Source organism: Canis lupus, chromosome 4, assembly GCF_048164855.1.
Source record: "Canis lupus baileyi chromosome 4, mCanLup2.hap1, whole genome shotgun sequence".
NCBI lineage: Eukaryota > Metazoa > Chordata > Mammalia > Carnivora > Canidae > Canis > Canis lupus.
Genome location: NC_132841.1, coordinates 39,227,004 through 39,244,717, shown reverse-complemented (window position 1 = coordinate 39,244,717; position 17,714 = coordinate 39,227,004). Strand labels below are relative to the sequence as shown.

At 42.8% G+C, this 17,714-nt stretch overlaps 1 protein-coding gene across 1 annotated transcript in view; it reads left to right on the top strand.

The window, feature by feature from the left end:
- The window catches only part of NSG2 (neuronal vesicle trafficking associated 2), a 58,754-nt gene that overhangs the window by 9,311 nt on the left and 31,729 nt on the right, over positions 1-17,714 (top strand). The window contains exon 3 of the mRNA XM_072824104.1: positions 8,424-8,507. Within this exon, the coding sequence (XP_072680205.1) occupies positions 8,424-8,507 (84 nt within the window). The remainder of the gene's footprint in view (positions 1-8,423; positions 8,508-17,714) is intronic.

Genomic DNA, 17,714 nt, shown 5'->3' with positions numbered 1-17,714 from the left:
TTTACCCTATGTTTGGGCCCTTACCAAACTTTGAGGGCCCAGAGAAAGACTCAAACCCAAAAAAGGTGGAGTATGGGTTGAGAGGTAAGCAGGGGAAATGGGAGAAGGTTCCCAACTAAGTATTCAGACTCCATCTGGCCAACTTGTCTCTTTAGAGATAGGATTCATTCATTCAACAGTATTTATGGATCCCTTCTTATGTGCCAGGTGCCACAAGATCAGGGTTTGAGTGTGATAATTCTTGAATGGTGACATTCCTTGTGGGTGGCACTTGGATCTGAGCCAGAAGCTTAGATTCAAGATTTGGCTCTGCTTCTTAGTAGCTGTGTTGAGGTTACGAGGTCATTTCTGCTCTCTAAGACTCAGATTCCTCATCTGTAGAATGAGGGTAATCATTCCCATTCCGAGTGATTGAGAGGTTTCCAGTGATATAGGATATAAAACTTGGCACAGTGATAGTGGGTATTCATTTTTATTTTATCTTATTTTAATTTTTTTTAGAGATTTTATTTGTTCTGGGGTGGGGGGAGAGAAAGAAGAGGGTCAGAGGGAGAAAGAGAATCTCAAGCAGATTCCATGCTGAGCACAGAGCCTGATGGTGGGCTCAGTCTCATGACCCTGAGATCATGACCTGAGCTGAAATCAAGCACTGGATGCTTAACGGACTGAGCCACCCAGGTGCTCCTGGGTACCAATTTTAAAACAATGATAGGAAAGAGCAGGGTAATCTTGAGTTTGAACTGCCAGTTCAACCGCTTATAAGTCATTTGATCATAGGCAAGTGACTGAATTTTCTGAGCCTAAATTGTCTCATTTGAGAAATGGAGTAATAATGATTTTAAAGGAGATACATAAAGACTGGAAACATTGTGAGGAGAATTATGAGAATTAACTGAGAACAGATCAGGGGGGCCCTGAGAACAGTGCCTGGCACATAGTAGGTGCTCAGCAGATTCATTGTCCTGCTCTGAACTTCTCTCTTAGCTGCAGGGATGAGCTGCAGAATACAGCTTAGATCTATTTTTGGCCTGTGCAAGTCCAGCTCATAAAAATACAATCTTGCTCCTTGTCAGCACTTCTGCACTTTTATTTATTGTTCTTGCCAATCCTGGGGCCTCTCCATGTGGGAACCTCTTCATTATTGATAATCCTGGAAAGTAGTATTTTAAATTTTTATGATCTGTACTTTGTGCCATCTGAACCACCATGTATTATCTGGCCTTGCCAGTGAAGGGGGAATATATCCAGATGAGGGGTCCTTTTGGGATGAATAATTTATCCCATTTTCACAATGCCAATTATGTTAAATTATGTTCTTCATATCAGCCACTGACAGGACAATGGGGACTGATGTCAAAATACGAAAAGAAAACAAATTTATATCTTTGCCCACATCCACAATGGTATTTGAAAATCTGGAGGTTCATTTTTCCAAATATTTGTAAAACTCCACTTTAAATGATAAAAAGAGTAGAAACAAATTTTTCCTCTTCTCTCTCCACTCCTCCCTCATTTCTGTTAGTAAGAGCTTAGGACTCCATTTTTCCCTACTTTTTTTTTTTTTTTCAACTGCAGAGAATAGAGCCTTTCATTGCAAATATATTTTCTCTTCTCTCTTTCTTTGCTTATGTAAGCTGATTCCTCCAAGGTATAATTAATGATTGGCTAACATTTCTCATGCTTTCCCTTCATAGTACTAAAAAAAAAGTGACTATTGCCATATCTTCTTTTATAGAAGGGAAATGTTTCTGGCTCCCCTCCATGGGAACAGAACACCAAATTTCATGACATGCCCAATATCTGGTTGATTCCAGTAACTCTGTAGTTATTTCTACAGTTCTCAGTATTTCTACAGTATTTCTCCAGTTCTCTACATCTTTCCAGTGTATCTCACTGTGGCCAGAGGCTTAACCATTACCTGTAATATACATCTGGAAAGCCACTCTGTGGTTTATAATCCTTCCTTGGCTTTTCACTGCTTTCTGGTTCATCTTTTAGGATGCTTGGTATGGCATTCAGAGCCTCTGTTTACCCCCTCACTTCACCCGCCCTGTGCTGTGGCCACTCAAAATCACTCATTGTGGCTCCTCCACGTGCCAGCCTCCTGAGTGTTTTCTGAATGTGTGCTGGTATATGCGGTTCCCTTGGTCTAGAAAATTCTTTTCCCTGAATTTGGGGAGGCAAGAATGGAAACAAGAAGCTGGCCAGAGAAACCATTCATGGAAACATCACAGTGTTCTGAATTAGCGTGGTGGCACTGTGACTGGACAGATGGGTTGATTTGAGAGAAGTTTCTGAGAAACAGGAGCTGGTACTGATGTGGATTTGGAGAGTGAAGGGAGGGGAGGAGTCATGGAAGAATTCCTATATTTGATTTGACATAAGCACTGGCATAGATAATGCTGCTATTTGGGGGGGGGTGACTTGGGGAAGAAATGTTGAGGGGCAGATGGATCTGGGAACCCAAGAGCTTTGCTGCAGATGTGGTATATTTAGGGAGGTTGGTCCAAGGGCAAATGTCCAGTAGGGTAATCTGAATGCTGGCTGAGGTCTGAATTAAGTTAAAAGGATAAGGATGGACTTAGAAGTAATGGGAGTGTGAATACTCAGAGGGTACATGTAGGAGGGAAGTGTGCCAATGACCTCACCCTGAGAAATTCTAACATTGAGAGGTCAAGCAGAAAGGGAGGATCTTGAAAGGGAAATTGAAGAGAGCTGGTCAGTGAACAGGAGAACCAAGAGAGATATGGCTATGGACCCAAGGGAGAAGGACATCTAAAGGGGTAGGGAGCAAACAAGCCTACTACTGAGAGATCAAAGAAGATACCAGAGGACTGTCTACTTGCTCTAGGCAATGGGCAAAGACCTGCTTTTGATGTGGAGATAGGGTTCTAATGAGCTAACATGTCCTTAGGAGGGAAGGGAAGATATTGGGTAGCAACTTGGGTTGCTTTGGGGGAAAATGTGGCTTAGCTAAAGAGAGGAGGAAAAGACTGAGGACCAACTTGGGTCAGGTACCCACTTGACCTGTGGCCTGTGTTTGAACTGGTGGTTTGAGGAGTGGGGTTCTAAAATAAAAATAACCATTAGAAAGTCACTCAGGGCATAAGCAGCCTGCCATAAGGGTTCAGGCAAAGCAGGACATGGATTCAAAGGAAGGCTGTGACCCTAATTCTGCCTAAACTCATCAGCCCTCCATTACTGCAAGTGGTAAATGAGATACTTTAAAAAGAAATAGTAAGTACACACACACACATATTACAGTTATTTGTGTATTTATTATAAATATTGTATATAAATTATATAAATAATTAATATGTAAATTTTTCTGTATATATTTGGAACTTGATTTAAATGAAATCATATACAAAAAATTTTGTGTCATATTTCTTTTTTTCAAGGTAATGTTTGTAAGATTCACACTTGTGCGTGGCATTCCATTTTATGAATAAACCACAATTTATGCATTCTATTAATGGACATTTGGATTGTTCTCAGTTCTGGGATATTATGAAAAAAATGGCTATGAATATTTTTATTTGTATTTTTTGGTGGACCTACAATATTTGAGGTTTTTGTTTTTGTTTTTGTTTTTGTTTTTGTTGTTGTTTTTCTGGCACCAAAGAATCTACTGATTTTTTTAAGCTTATTTAGTATTTGGCCATCTTACTAAAGTCTAATAGCTTTTTAGTTCATTTTTCTTGGACCACATTTTTATCAGATAGAACTTTTTACCTCATATAACAGAAAACCTAACCCAAATTGGAGTAGGGCCCCCAAAATATGTATTTGACCCTATAACTGCAGAGTTCAATGTGGACTTCAGGCAAGGTGTGATCCAGAGGGCAGTGTGTCATCAGGGTCCATCTCCATTTCTCTCGGTTTCTCTTGGCTCTACCCTCTTTCATATGCCACCTTTGTCTTCATCTTGGCTCCTCCTTATTGTGTCAGAAATTTCTACAGACGTTTTAGAACTCAAGTCCTCACCACACCAAGCAGAGGAAGAACATGCTCTTTGGGAACCCCCATAAAGAGCAAGGAGGCTTCTTTCCCCATGTTCTTAGTCAATATTGTCTTGTATCTAATTGGTCCAAACTTTGAGTTAATTAAATTTTGTGATCAAAAGGATAGTATGCCCTGATTGGCTTAACCTAATTAGGGACCATTCCTATCATGAAGGGAGGCATCAATCTCACCAAACCACATGGCTGCCACACAAAGGGCGGTGGTGATTTCCCAAAAGGAATATCTGGGGACTTTTGATCTAAATGGATGTTAGGGAAGCAACCACAAAATGTTTAATAGGATAATTAGAATGATGTTGCCTGTAATGATTATTCATTGTCTCATTCTGACAGTCATATTTTAAAAGTTCTGTCACCTGTCTCAAAATGTCAGCTATGCATAGGGTCTTTTCAATTTATGTGGAATGATGAAGATGTTTTTGAGTTTTTGGGGAAGCTTTAGAAAAAATGTTTATAGAAATTGAGGGGCAGAGGGAAGGACTAAGAAGCAAATGCTTCTTAACATTTGTTGTGTGGTGTGTTGATGCCTGAGATCTGGTGGCTAAAGATCTAGTGGCAAAAGGATCAATCACAGAGACGGTTGATGGTCAAGATGGACTTGACAATGTGGGAAGGAATATCAGTTTTCTGTCATGGTACAACAAATTTCCAAAAATGTGATGTCTTAAAACAGCACAAATATATTACCTTGTAGTTTCTGTAGTCAGAAGTCCAGGAACAGGTTAGCTGTTTTCTCTGCTTGGGGTCTCAGGGGTCTGAAGTCAAGGCATTGGCCAGGCTGCCCTCTCATCTGCACTCAGTGTCCTCTTCCAAGCCCACTGAGGTTGTTGGCAGAATTCAGTTATTTGTGGTTGTAGTACTGAAGTCCCCATCGTCCTGAATGACCTGGCTCAGCTGAAGTTACTTTCAGCATCTAGAGTCGGCCCTCAGGTTCCAGCTACATGGCCCTCCTGTAACATGTCAGCTTACTTCTTCAAGGCCATCAGGAGAATCCTTCTCCAGTCTGCTATGATAGAGTTTTATAATAGCTTAATGTAATTGTGGGGGTGACTATGCCATCATATACAATTATCCTGTCCACAGTCTTGACGGAGAAGACTATGCTGGACATTTGCACTGGGGTGGGAGCTTGGGGGGCTATCTGAGAATGCTACTTACCATAAAAGGCAAAGGCAGTTATTGCCCCAAGGCTTAGGATCACATGACACACTGATCAGGAAATTACCTCTGCATAGAAATGGATACTGAGATGCATTATAATATATATACGCACATACCTATCAAATATATACATACATACAACATGGAGAAATAGGGAAAAGAAATTATAATTCTCAACTTGTGAATATTTTCTAAAAATGTGGATTCAGAATGATCAGACATCTACATTTTCTATACCACCTTATTTATTTATTTAAAATATTTTATTTATTTATTCATGAGAGAGACACACACACACAGAGGCAGAGACACGGGCAGAGGGAGAAGCAGGCTCCACTCAGGGAGCCTGATGTGGGACTCGATCCCGGAACTCCAGGATCATGCCCTGGGCCGAAGGCAGGTGCTAAACTGCTGAGCCACCCAGGGATCCCCTCTGTACCACTTTATAACCTGACAGTTGATCTAGTGCTATCCAAAATATTTTGAATCCTTAAAATTTGTAGAATAGCCTTTAAGTTCACAACATATCTATACGTACGTTACTCCATTTGGCCCTTCCCAGAATGTTTACTTAGGCAGTAATATAAATATCTAGCCTGTGGGCTATGCTGTAAGTATTGCTTACTTAGCTACTTTAATTCCTGATTCTTGCATACCCATGGAAGTTTACATGACAGCAAATAGCAAACCTTGTAGACTACGTTATGTCACACTTTTCTTTCTTTGGCCATGTGGTTCACTTTGCAGAAAATGTCTTTCCTTGGCTTTCTTACCCAGTAAACTTTTATTTTAGAAGTGGCAGGCTTAGGGAGAGAGGGAGAGAATCTCAAGTAGAATCTCCAATGAGTGCAGAGCCCAATGTAGGACTCAATCTTAGGGCCCTGAGATCATGACCTGACCGGAAACCAAGAGTAGGACAATTAACTGACTGAGCCACCCTAGCTCCCTTCACTCAGTTAACTTTTGTTCATCCATCACTCCCTACCTTTTTTTTCCCCCAGACAAGGAGGTCAGGAGCATGCTTGAACAGCATTATTCTTGAGAAGTTCTCGTGTTGCTCTTGATGGACTGAGTAGGGAGGACCTACAGGCTGACAGGCGCAGGCCAGGCTCCATTCCACATCTGCTTTGAATATCCATGGAAGAAAATTTGGCAGCACTAAGAGGCAGTGTTCAAATAAGCATTTGTTATTGAATGGTCTGAGTGCTTATCTTGTATGAACTCATTTAAGCCTTACAGCAATGCAACGAGGTATTTGTGTTTATTGTCCCACTTTATAGATGAGAAAACAAAGACACAGAAGGCTTTATAGTGAAACTACTGTTCAAACCCAGTACATACCCTTACACCTTCCTACAGTACTAACAGTATCAGTGTCTGCCGCATAAGATATAATTAAGTGAGATCTGCATGTCAAACGTTCAGTGCCTGCTATGTGGTAAGTTTGCAAAGCATGAGACTTATTTTTATTACTTGTGGCAAAGAGGCTTCTGCTTTCCTATTCTTTGGAATAGGAGATAGAAAGAAAATAAAAATAACAGAACAACCCACCCCACCTCCCATAAAACCTCACCCTTAATTGGCTACCCCCCACTTCCCTATTTGAAGGAGCCAGGGCTCACTTCTGTTGTTTAGGAGGAGCAGATGACAGAGAGGGGTAGGACACAAGAGCAGACCTTACATCTGCAAATGGGTTCTAGATGATGGGGCAGGAGAGAAGGGATCAGCTAGATGGGCTGATCCCCAAGCCTCCTGAACCAACATATTTAAATGCCACATGGGAGATGTTCAGTAATAGTAGTCCTTTCCCTAACCCTTTCCTTTTTGAGCTACATTTAGTCAATGGCATGCCTCAAAGACATAAAGAATATTCTTCATTGGAGAACTTTTTGCTTGAGTCAGTACACTTGACTGCTATCTCCAGGAACACGTGGTGGGAGTTTTCAGTGAAGATTCAGTTAAATTAAACTCCAGTGAAAAGTAAGAGTGATCATGGTTAGAAGACCGCTTCCTTTTAGCTGTGACCTTGGACAAGTATTTTAGTATCTCCAAGCTTCAGTTTCCTTGTCAGAAGAATGGAAATAGTAGTGGTATATAGATAAAAGCATATGAAGTGCTTGATCTAGTTCTGGCACATAATAAGTAACTACAAAAATATTACCAATTGTCATCTCATTTAACCCTCAAAACAACCTTGTTAAATAGGGATTATGATTATGATTATTGCCCATATTTTACAGGTGAGTCCCTGAGTCTCAGACAGCTTCTGTGTTACCCCGACACTGTGGCACTTGGCCATGGTTATTGATTATCTGTCAGGTTCTTTTTTCTTCCACTTTGCCTACACAGTGGGCTGGAGTTCCATAAATGTCTTGGCAGGTTGACAGAGTATCTTGATAAGATATTAACCACCTCTGCAAAATATTCAGACTTTAGAAAAGTTTAGAAAAAGTAAGATGATACAAAAGATTCAAAGACCTTTATGCTTTTATCTGTGCAAGTCTCTAAGTCAAATTGGAATTAAGTATATGTATAAAGGTTGAGCTACAAGGTGTTCATCATAACTTGTTTACATAACCCAAACTGTGGAAACAACCTAAATGTTCAACAACACAGTTACTGGATTAATTGTAGCATATGCATAGGGTGAAATATGCTACATTAAAAGGCAAAATACAATTGTGTATTTGTCTACATAAAAAATGCTAGTATGTTGTTATATGTTAAGAGTAGTTTGAGACACCTGGGTGTCAGTCGTTGAGCCTCTGCCTTTGGCTCAGGGCGTGATCCCAGGGTCTGGGGATCAAGTCCCACATTGGGCTCCCAGGGAGCCTGCTTCTCCCTCTGCCTGTGTCTCTGCCTATGTCTCTCTGTGTCTTTCATGAATAAATAAATAAAATCTTTTTAAAAAGTAGGTTGTAATTCATGGAGTATGAATCTGTTGTATAAAAAGAAAATACATTTATATAAATATCACACACATATCTAATATATGCATCTATATGCATATAAAAACATCTGGACAAGTGTGACCCAAATTGTCACCTGTGTTTATCTCTGTTGGAATGGGGAAGTATGGGTAATTTGAACTCTCTGCTTTCTTGTGTGTTTGAGAGGGAAGTTCTTTGTTTTCTGATCCTTATGCAATGTACAAAAATTCCAGTTACTGAGAAAAAGAAAAGAAAACAAGAAGTGTTTCAAGTTTCCATTTGCGCTAACACTGGTTGAACATTTCAGGTGATTGTGAAGACAAGAACAGAGTATCAGCCTGAACAGAAGAACAAAGGGAAGTTCCGGGTGCCGAAAATCGCCGAATTTACGGTCAGTGTCTTTATGCAAATTGTAAAGATAAGGCTGGCTTCAGCCAGCTCAAGACTCCTGGCACTAGTAGAGCAGGTGCTACTGCTATTTCTATTTAGGATATTTCTAGAGGATTTCTTGAGGTCACACTGTCTGGGTCACTGAGTCTAATCAGATAACAAAAGCTCTGCCTCTTGAGTACTACTTCTGCTCTGGAATGCTCAGATAATTTGATGATTGATAAATGTGCCTCCTTTCTTCTTTTTCTCTTGTCCTTATCTCTCTACATTTCCATCAAAATCTCCAGGAAATATGACAGAAATGTATTTTTAAAACCCTCAAATTTTAGTCAGTGGATGATTGTAACAAAATATAAAAAAGACAAAGGGGGAAAAAACCTGACTTCTTAATGGAAAAAACCCAAACGGCTGACCATCTATTTCTTGGTGGAGGGGTCATTAGGAGAACTGATAAATATGTATCACTGTGGTAAGTCTCATGAAGGAGTCATGAAACATGCTCTACAAGAACAAAAGGAGAAACCTCAAGGAAGTACCCTGGAAAAGTCACTTAGGTGGCTGAGAAGAGCACGGCTTGTGCAAAGGCCCTGAGGCTGATCTCAACTCTGAATAAGAATAAAGGCAGTGAGGCTAGGCTCTAGAAGGGGATAGAGAGTAGGCAAATATGAAACCATAGAAGTAGGCAGAAAACAGACAGTTCTAGGCTTTGTAGACTATATGGAGGAATTTGAGTTGTATGCTAGAAGCATAAAGGAAGCCTCTGAAGGACTTCAAGAAGGGGAGAGAGATGACTTAATTGGGTTTTAAATAAAGCATGTTGGATTTTATGTGGCCAGTGGACTGTAGCAGGCAAGAGGGAATGTGGGGAGACTATTAGGTTACTGCAATAGTCTAAGTAGAGACAGTGGCTTGAACAAGGATGGTGAACAGATGGAGAGACATGGGAAGACCTAAAAGATACTTAGGAGGCAAAATCAGCCAATCAGCCATGGTTTTACTAGAACAAGTGGTTCCTTAGATGGATATTGGAGCAGTCTGACTGGGTATGAGCTCTCTTTCCACCTCATACCAGCCAAGTGGCCACCACAAGTCTGCAAACCTCATTTATCAGATGGAGGTAGTAGAAGGGTGGCTGTGAGGGTGCAGTACAGAAGTCATGCAAAGCACTTCGATCTGTACATGGTAAGTACACAACAAATAGTAGCTCTTTAGTGTCAGCCATGACTGGGGGCTTTGAAAGTGAAAACAGCCTTTGGTTGGGTATCTGGGAACTGGAGGGTGTACATGAATAAACATGTTGGTCTGTTCCTGTCCTTCCCTATCTCCCTGCTAAATCTGGGTTTGAGCAGCTGCGTGTGTGAGCCTGAGAGGGACTGTGGCCCCTCTGTATGCATGCCTCAGAGAATGGGTGATCCCTGGACACTGCCACCCTCTTTGAGGGCAGGGGTTCCTCTTATTGTTAGCTATAGCTTCCGTGTCTGGCTCACAGTGTGGGCCCAATAAATATGGACCTGGCCTGAACTGCATCCCTGCAAGAATGTACTCAGAGCTTCAAGAGGAGGTCGAGAGTACCTTGGTGCATAAAGTATATGTAAGCTGACTTGTGCTCCTGGCAATGGAGACCGTCAAGAATATGCCCAGATTTACGTACAACAAGGTTTGCTGCAGTGTTATTTAGAAAATCAAGGTATTGGAAATAATGCTACACTTTCAAGAACTTCTTCATGATTCTGTAAATAAAAGCACATCCAAATGATGGACTATTTTAGCAGTTTCTCAAGGTTTCCTTTCTTTAAAAGAAAGCATTTCTTTTACTCTGAATTATGGGCTTCTGAGATATTTTCATCTTTTTTTTACTGTCCTGTGCTTTCCAAATTTGCTATGACCATGCAGGATTTTGATAATCAGAAAAAAAGTAGAATTATTAAAATAATTTTTTTAAATCAAATAGAGTGTTACAAGCTTCTGATGGAATTATTTCTTATTTATCAGTCGCTTTCCAATGATGGTTATGAAGACACAGAATAATTTGGGCAAATACTTCAGAGGGAAAGTTGAGTGAAGAAAGCCAGGATTAAAATAGTATTTTACAGGATTGGAACTATGCAAAAAACCACAAGTAAACATAGGAGAAACGACATGGCAAAAATGTATCAGCATATGCCATCTGTGGCCATGTTACAGAAGTAGTGTTGGATAATTTTTTTTTTTTATCCTTTGACCACTTTTGGTGATGTTGCTATTTAATCATATTTAACGCCCAAAAGCCCCCAGAGACTGACATAACCCTCCATTTCTCGAAGGGGAGCCACGGCTCAGAGCAGTGACGTGATCTGCTCCTCTAGCCAACAAGCAGCAGGGCCAGCACTCAGAGCTGAGCCAAAGCAGCCTTTCTTTCTTAGCCACACCGCCTGTGGTGGTCACTACCCATTCTGACAGAAGTGAGTCAGCTAAGAAGAAAGGAGGGGCTCAGTCAGGTTCTGGGGCTGCAGAAGCCCTCCATGCATCTTGACTCGAGTAATCCTGGGGGTCAGGAAGGAAGGGCATTGGGTTTGGGGGCAGTAATCCTTTGTCAGCACTGACGGTCAGATGTGGGCCGAGAGCCCTGCCTCAAGGAACAAAATGAGAGGAAGGGAGCAAATCTGTCTATGTAAAGATGTGAGGATGCATTAGCCTCTTTCTGCTTTCTTAAAGAGAGCTGCCTCTGGGTTGTGTGTAGGATGTATCTGTTGGGGTGAGGGTAGCTTGAGGGCCTGGGAGGAGGCTTTGGAGGAGAGTCTGAGGGTCTGAGCTGTTGGCTGCAGCAGGTCTTGGGGGTCCCAGGTGGGCTGTTTTGAAGATAGAATTTATAGGACTTGTTCCTGGTAGGAAGAAGAGGGACAGTTAGGGGAATCCTTGGTATGTGGCTTGGCTAGCTGGGCTGGTGGATACTGTCCACTCTAGTAGGAACTGGAGAACGTAGGCTGGGGGCATGCATTGAGTGAGAGGTGCCTGGGGCATATGGGCCCTGCATGATGGTCTAGTCACCCTTGTATGTGAATGGCCTGGGGCTCAGGGTTGAGCTCTGTGCTGGTGAAACCAGAGTGGAAGTCAGAGAATTCCCAGTTAGTCTTTAAGAGTGTGATGCTTAGGAAACAGTAGCTGGGCTGCCTCCTGAGGATATTGCTCATGGCAGAGGTAGCAATGGGGATGGCAGAGATGCACCTGCCCCTCATTCTAATACCCTCACAGAAGTGGTACAGCTCATTACTTCATATTTCAGAACTGACCTGGACAGAGCAGCTCAAAGCAATGTGAGAGAGAATGAGAGGAGAGAACGGGCAGGGGGAGATGAATTGAGAAAGATTAGCTAAAAGAGTTGCCTGAAATTTCTGTCTTTTCTAAAACTAAGAAGACTCCTGTGAGAGGTCACAGACTTGAGAAGGTGTTCAGCAGGCTATTTGAGAACACAGGAGCATGCAGAAAGGAGCCCCTCCTTCTTTCTTGGTCTTGGAAGCTGGGTGTTCCTCTAAAGCTGATTTTGCCATGGAAGGTGCCGTACAGGGTGCTGGTGCATCTGGCCACACTGGCAGACCTGGTTGTTCCCCAGGCTGGTATGAGAAGGAACTGAGTGTTGCATTTAGAGGACAGTGTGTTAGTTTATGACAGGTGTTTTCGGATTTTGGGGCCAGAGTGACCTGGGAAACTAAGATCACAGCTCTGTTACCTCCTAGCTCCATGACCTTGGGAAGGTCCCTTCACCATTCTGAACTCCTGATTCCTCATCCATAAACCAGGACACACTGTTGTCATAACAAATAGTGTAAGTCCTTGGCACACTCTAGATCTTAAAGAATGATCATTTTATTTCTTTCCTGTTCAGAGTCTTCCTTCTTCCTGGGTTCTTAGCTTCTTGCGTAATTAGCCAGCTTTTGACTGTTGGTTGAGACAAACTTGGGCCTTCCCTTCTGGCTTTCCCCCTTGAGAATGTGGCTGGGGAAACATGCAGAATTGTTCGAGGGTAGCCAGTTCAATGTCAGGATTCATGGACAACCCCTAGCTGTCTACAGTGACCTCTGGACTCACCTCTTTGCCTCCTGGGGAGTGTAGGCAATTTTTTTGGTAGGCTATTTCTCAACACATCAGTTATAACATGAATAATCCTGGTATCTGTTAAAAAAATGCTTTTAGTGTGCCTGGCTGGCTCAGTCCATTAAGCGTCTCTCTTTGGCTCAGGTCATGATCCCAGAGTCCTGGGATGGAGTCAGGACTCACCACTGCTCAGCTCAGCAGGGAATCTGCTTCTCCCTCTCCCTCTGCCTGCCACTTCCCCTGCTTGTACTCTCTCTCTCTCTCTGTCAAATAAATAAACTCTTTTAAAAAATGCTTTTAATCCACTTTTTAATAACAACCAATAGGTATACCTATTGTCATCCTCATCTTATAGGTAAGAAGCCTGATGCTCAGGGAAGTGAAGTGGCTGTCAGGGCCATTCAGCCTGGATGTGTTAGAACAAGATGAGAACCTAACTATATCCCATTCTCTCTGTCACACCTCGATGCCACGCTGCCATTCTATGGCTAGCTTGCCTTCTTTCCTTCCTTTTTTTCTTCCCCTTTCTATTTTGTCTTTATTAATATTTTTTCTGGGTTAGGCCAAATGCCTATTCCTGGGAGACACAAACATGCATAAGACAAAACCCTTGCTTTGGAGGAGCTCACAAATGTGGATTAGTCAAGGACATTCTGGCCACCTTCTCAGCTATACTGTTCCTGTAGGATCAGCTCCTCTGGAATGCTTCCCCTGATCCTCTTAGTTGGGTTTGGTGCCTCCTGTTGGCTCTGCAGGTCACACGGGGGCCTTGAATGCTGCTATACTGTACCTGGCTGCTGCTGCATGCAGCCCTGCCCCTAGTCTGTGATGCCTGCAGGGCAAGGTCACTTCTGACCTACCCACATCTCCAGTTTCCCAGCTGAGGGCATGGCATAGAGTGAGTGTCTGGTGTGTGGCCACTGGAGGCCCAGTCATTTAGGACTGCTTCAGTATTTGTCTCTGACCATATTCCTATTCAGAGTCCAGAAAATTTGGCTCTGGAGGCTATGGCTTGGGCAAACTCAAATGGGGGCTGTCCAAGTGCATGGGGAAAGATCCTGGGGATGTCTGAAGATCAGACCCAGAACACAATCAGTGGGAGAAGCCAGAATGGGAGGGGTGCATTAGTGCCAAGGGGCCAGAACTCACTATTCCTGTCAGGCAAATGGACACATTAACAAGAAGCCAGGTAGGGAGTAAGGGGGAGGGCTGGAAGTGGAAGAGCTGGTAATTCTTAGAGAACAGAGGTCTGTGCATTATTACTAAAAACAAGCAACGATGAACAAACCCAAAATAAACAAAAGTCCAGTTGAAACTTATATGGTGTTGATTTTTCACTATTTCATCTATCACTCAGTTCTTTGGATTTCTGCTCTGCTCTAGACCTGTGATTAGTGCCTTTTGTATGTTATATACCTGAAAGATCCCAGCACACGGGGCTGGTGAGCTCATCACCCTGCGTACAGGTGAGGGAAACAGGTGAGGGCTCAGAGAAGCTGGTGATTTCCCCAAGATCCACACTAGGAGGTTATGGGGCTGGGCTGCACTCCCAGGCCCTAAGGAGGGTGTAAAGAGCAGAAAAGCCTGCTTACAGTGGAATGGGAGCTAGACTACCAGTGAGTAGGTTCCTGGGGATGCTGCTGCACCAGCCTACCTGCCAGTTGTTCCCTTCCTCCTTCTCCTTGTCTTCTGTCTGGCCAACGGACAGGACCTTGGCACTCTGTCTCAGGCCTCTGCTCTACTAGCATTCTCTCCCACACCAACATGGGAAAAGACACAGTGCAGTGCCAGAACCAACCTTGACAGGGTCAGTTGCCGTGTCTAAGAGCTCGCAGAGTCCAGGCCTCTCTCCATACAGCAAATCTCCAATAACTGTACATTCCTCTCTGTTCACCCATCCTCTCATGGCCCAGCCTTGTTCTGGGTACCTCTGCCTCCTTTCTCAAGCTCCTGTCCATTCTTCTCACCACTTCAGAAGAGTACTCTCCGTAAAGTGCATATCCCCTGAGGGCTTTGCCACCTTTAAAGCTCCACTACTCACCTGCCTCTCCCACGAGTTTTCTGACTGCCCAAAGCACTTCCCTTATGATATACTGTATGCCTCCCTCTCTCTGTTTGTGCTGTCCCTTCCAGATGGAATGCCTTTCCTGCCTTCACCACTGGACATGTTCCCTCATCTCTCAACATCCAACCCAAATGGCCCCTGGCCTGTGCCGTCTTGCTGGCTTGCTCAAGCCGTCTGTCCTTCCTCCTTGGGTTTCCTGCACCTGCTGTACTAGCTTCCGTTCTAGGACCAGTTATGTGGTGTTGGCATCATCGACTTACCTGCCATGTCTCTCACTGACTTGGGACTGGATGATATCTTCTTCATCTTTGCACCTCAAGAGCCTTTGCACCTGGCCACATTAAGAACCAAAAGATGCCTTTAATAGCTGAATGAACAGGTGGATGAATAAACAAACAAAAAATCCGCCTGGCTGGCCTAGAAACTCTACATTTAAATAACACCAGAGCTCTGGCTGTCTCATTTTCAATATCTTTATTTAAAATCGGGACCTTATCTCTGTTCCTTTCTTGATGATGACACATTCTCATAAATGTCTTCCTCTTGATGCCACATTCCGAGGGAGGTGAGACCCCATTTATACCTTTGCCATTTGCTTCTGCCAGTTTTTCATCAAAACCCCTGGGGCAGCCTTCCTTGGGTGGGATTCTAATCTTTACTGACAGCAGCAAATGGAGATAAGACATTTTACTTCATTATCTGTTGTCTTGGTTTTTTATTGCTCTCCTATTTTTTAAAATTTTTTTATTCTAAGAAACAGTTTAGGTGAGTTATTAAAAACATTGCCTGCTGGGGTAAGAGCAGAGTCATTATCCGGCATGGAAAGAATCTGCATTATGAGTACTTGGTGGAGAAGGCCATGATAGTATTTGATGTTTATTATTGTATTTCTGGCTAGGGTTTTATTGAAAATCAGAATAAAGATGCTGGCCTATGTTTTTCTCTGGGCACTTTCTACAAGAATGATAAAATTGTTTTATATATATATATATATATATGGCTATCAATTGGTCATTGAAAAGCAAATGTGGGTTGTTGTGTTTTTTGTTTTTAATTTTTTTTTTCTAACAAAAACCTCCATGGCGCTGTGTCGGAAGGAATGTGCTCAGGATTTCAGGGAGAGCCTGGGTGGCTCCATGACCACTCCATAGCCCAATAACTAAAGCTGCTCTTATTGGTGGCTTCTCATTTTTGTTGATTCAAACAAACACTGGTAAGTAAATGCTGCAGTAAAGCAAGTGACTTGTTAATATATTTGTTGTACCAGAAGTCTGCTAGAATTTAGTGAATATTCTTTTTTCCCTTGGGGCTCCTGCAGCTGAGGGCTAGAGCTGCCTTCCACCTTGTCTTGAGGGCAGGTTACTAAAAGTCTGCAAACCATTGTTAAACTGTCGCAACCTATGGCTATGGTTGGCTATAGTTATAGCCAACCATAGTGGGAGTATTTACCCCATGAAAATGGGCAAACAGGACAAATCAGCCCCCTGCACCCCAAGAATGACATGTAAGGCAACATGGAAGAAGGCGGATACATGGGTCAGGAATTTGTGTGAACTAGAACAGGTCATTTCACTGGTCTGAACCTGTGTTTCTCCATCTGTAAAATATAGTGTTGTCTACATTATAAACCTGGTGTGAAGACTGAGTGAGATAATATAAACCAGCACTGTCCCATGGGAGCTTGTGTAAATGTGAGCTTCCTTTTGTACTTGCATAACAGTTTCATATCCGGGGAGCTGGTCATTTGACCGGATGGAATGTATCCACCTAGGTGGGACCTCCAGTGGGCAGCCCTGCCTCATTCCATCTCCATAGGACCTCCATCTCAACTGACATTGCCCTGGCACATCTGTCCCTTCTCACTCACCCTTTCCATGGTATCAGCATTTGACCTTCCATCTCCATCCCACCTACTTCCACTCATGATGAACAACATCAGATTGGATCATTGACCTTGCTTGAAAAATCTTCAGTGTCTCCCCACTTCCTACAGGCAAAACATGAGGTCCTTAGCATGGCATTGCAGGCTTGGCCAAAGCTGGGCCTTGCTGCTAGGTCCAGTACCTCTGCCACTGATCTTCTGTACCCCCAGGACTTCAGCCTTCTCATGGTCCTTTAAAGTTAACATGCCTTTTCTCATCTCCAGGTCTTTGCCTATGCAGTTTCCTCTCTCCTGTATCCCATGTTCTCTGCCTTGTGACCCAGCTCAAATGTCAGCTCCAGTGGAAACCAGTCCTTGATTCCCCAAGTCAGTTCTCATCTGGGAGTCCCACAGTCCCAGCATAACCTTCAGTACCTATACCTGTCACTGCTTGGGCAGGGTTCCTCTGCTGCCTGGCTGGGTTGCTGAAGGTAGCATTGAAGGCAGGGCTTCGTAATGTTTTCTCAAATCCCAAGAGGGGGGTAATAAGAGGAAGATGTTCATGGAAAGTACAATAGTATTTACAAATTATTATTTGTAATTAATAAATAACAATAACTAGTTTGTAGTCATTTTCCATCTCATCTTTACTGTAGCTCATGAAGTAAGCATCATTTTTGATGGACAGAGGAGAAAACTGAGGATCAGAGAGGTTAGTTGAGGTATTCAAGATCACACAGCCAATAAGGGGCAGAATCAGGCTTTTTTGACCCAGAATGGTATGTGTGACTCTGGATGTTTTTGAATGTATATGTGAGTGTGTGTATGTACTCTTTTGTCTATATCCATCTTCCAAATTGGGAAAACCTGCACATTTTGGGAATTGGCGAAATTAAGCTAAACTGAAAAGTGGTTGTTAAAATTCTAAATTTTGCCTCTCCTTGCTATTTGCCAAGAATTAGGCTAATTTTGCTTTGGCTCTTTTCTTCTTTCTTTTCTTTGAATACTCTGGCCAAGCCCTGAAGTACGTTGATCCAAAAAAGAAAAAAAGAGAAGCAAAATCTCCCAAGGGAGAAATGCCATTTTCCTCACCCTTTGTCATGTGGCTTGCCTCATGGTCCCATCACATGGTGGGAGGGTTAATCTCCTGACTTTCTCGCTCTCTGGGCCTCCACTGCTGCAATGCATGATTATATTAAATGTGATTTTAA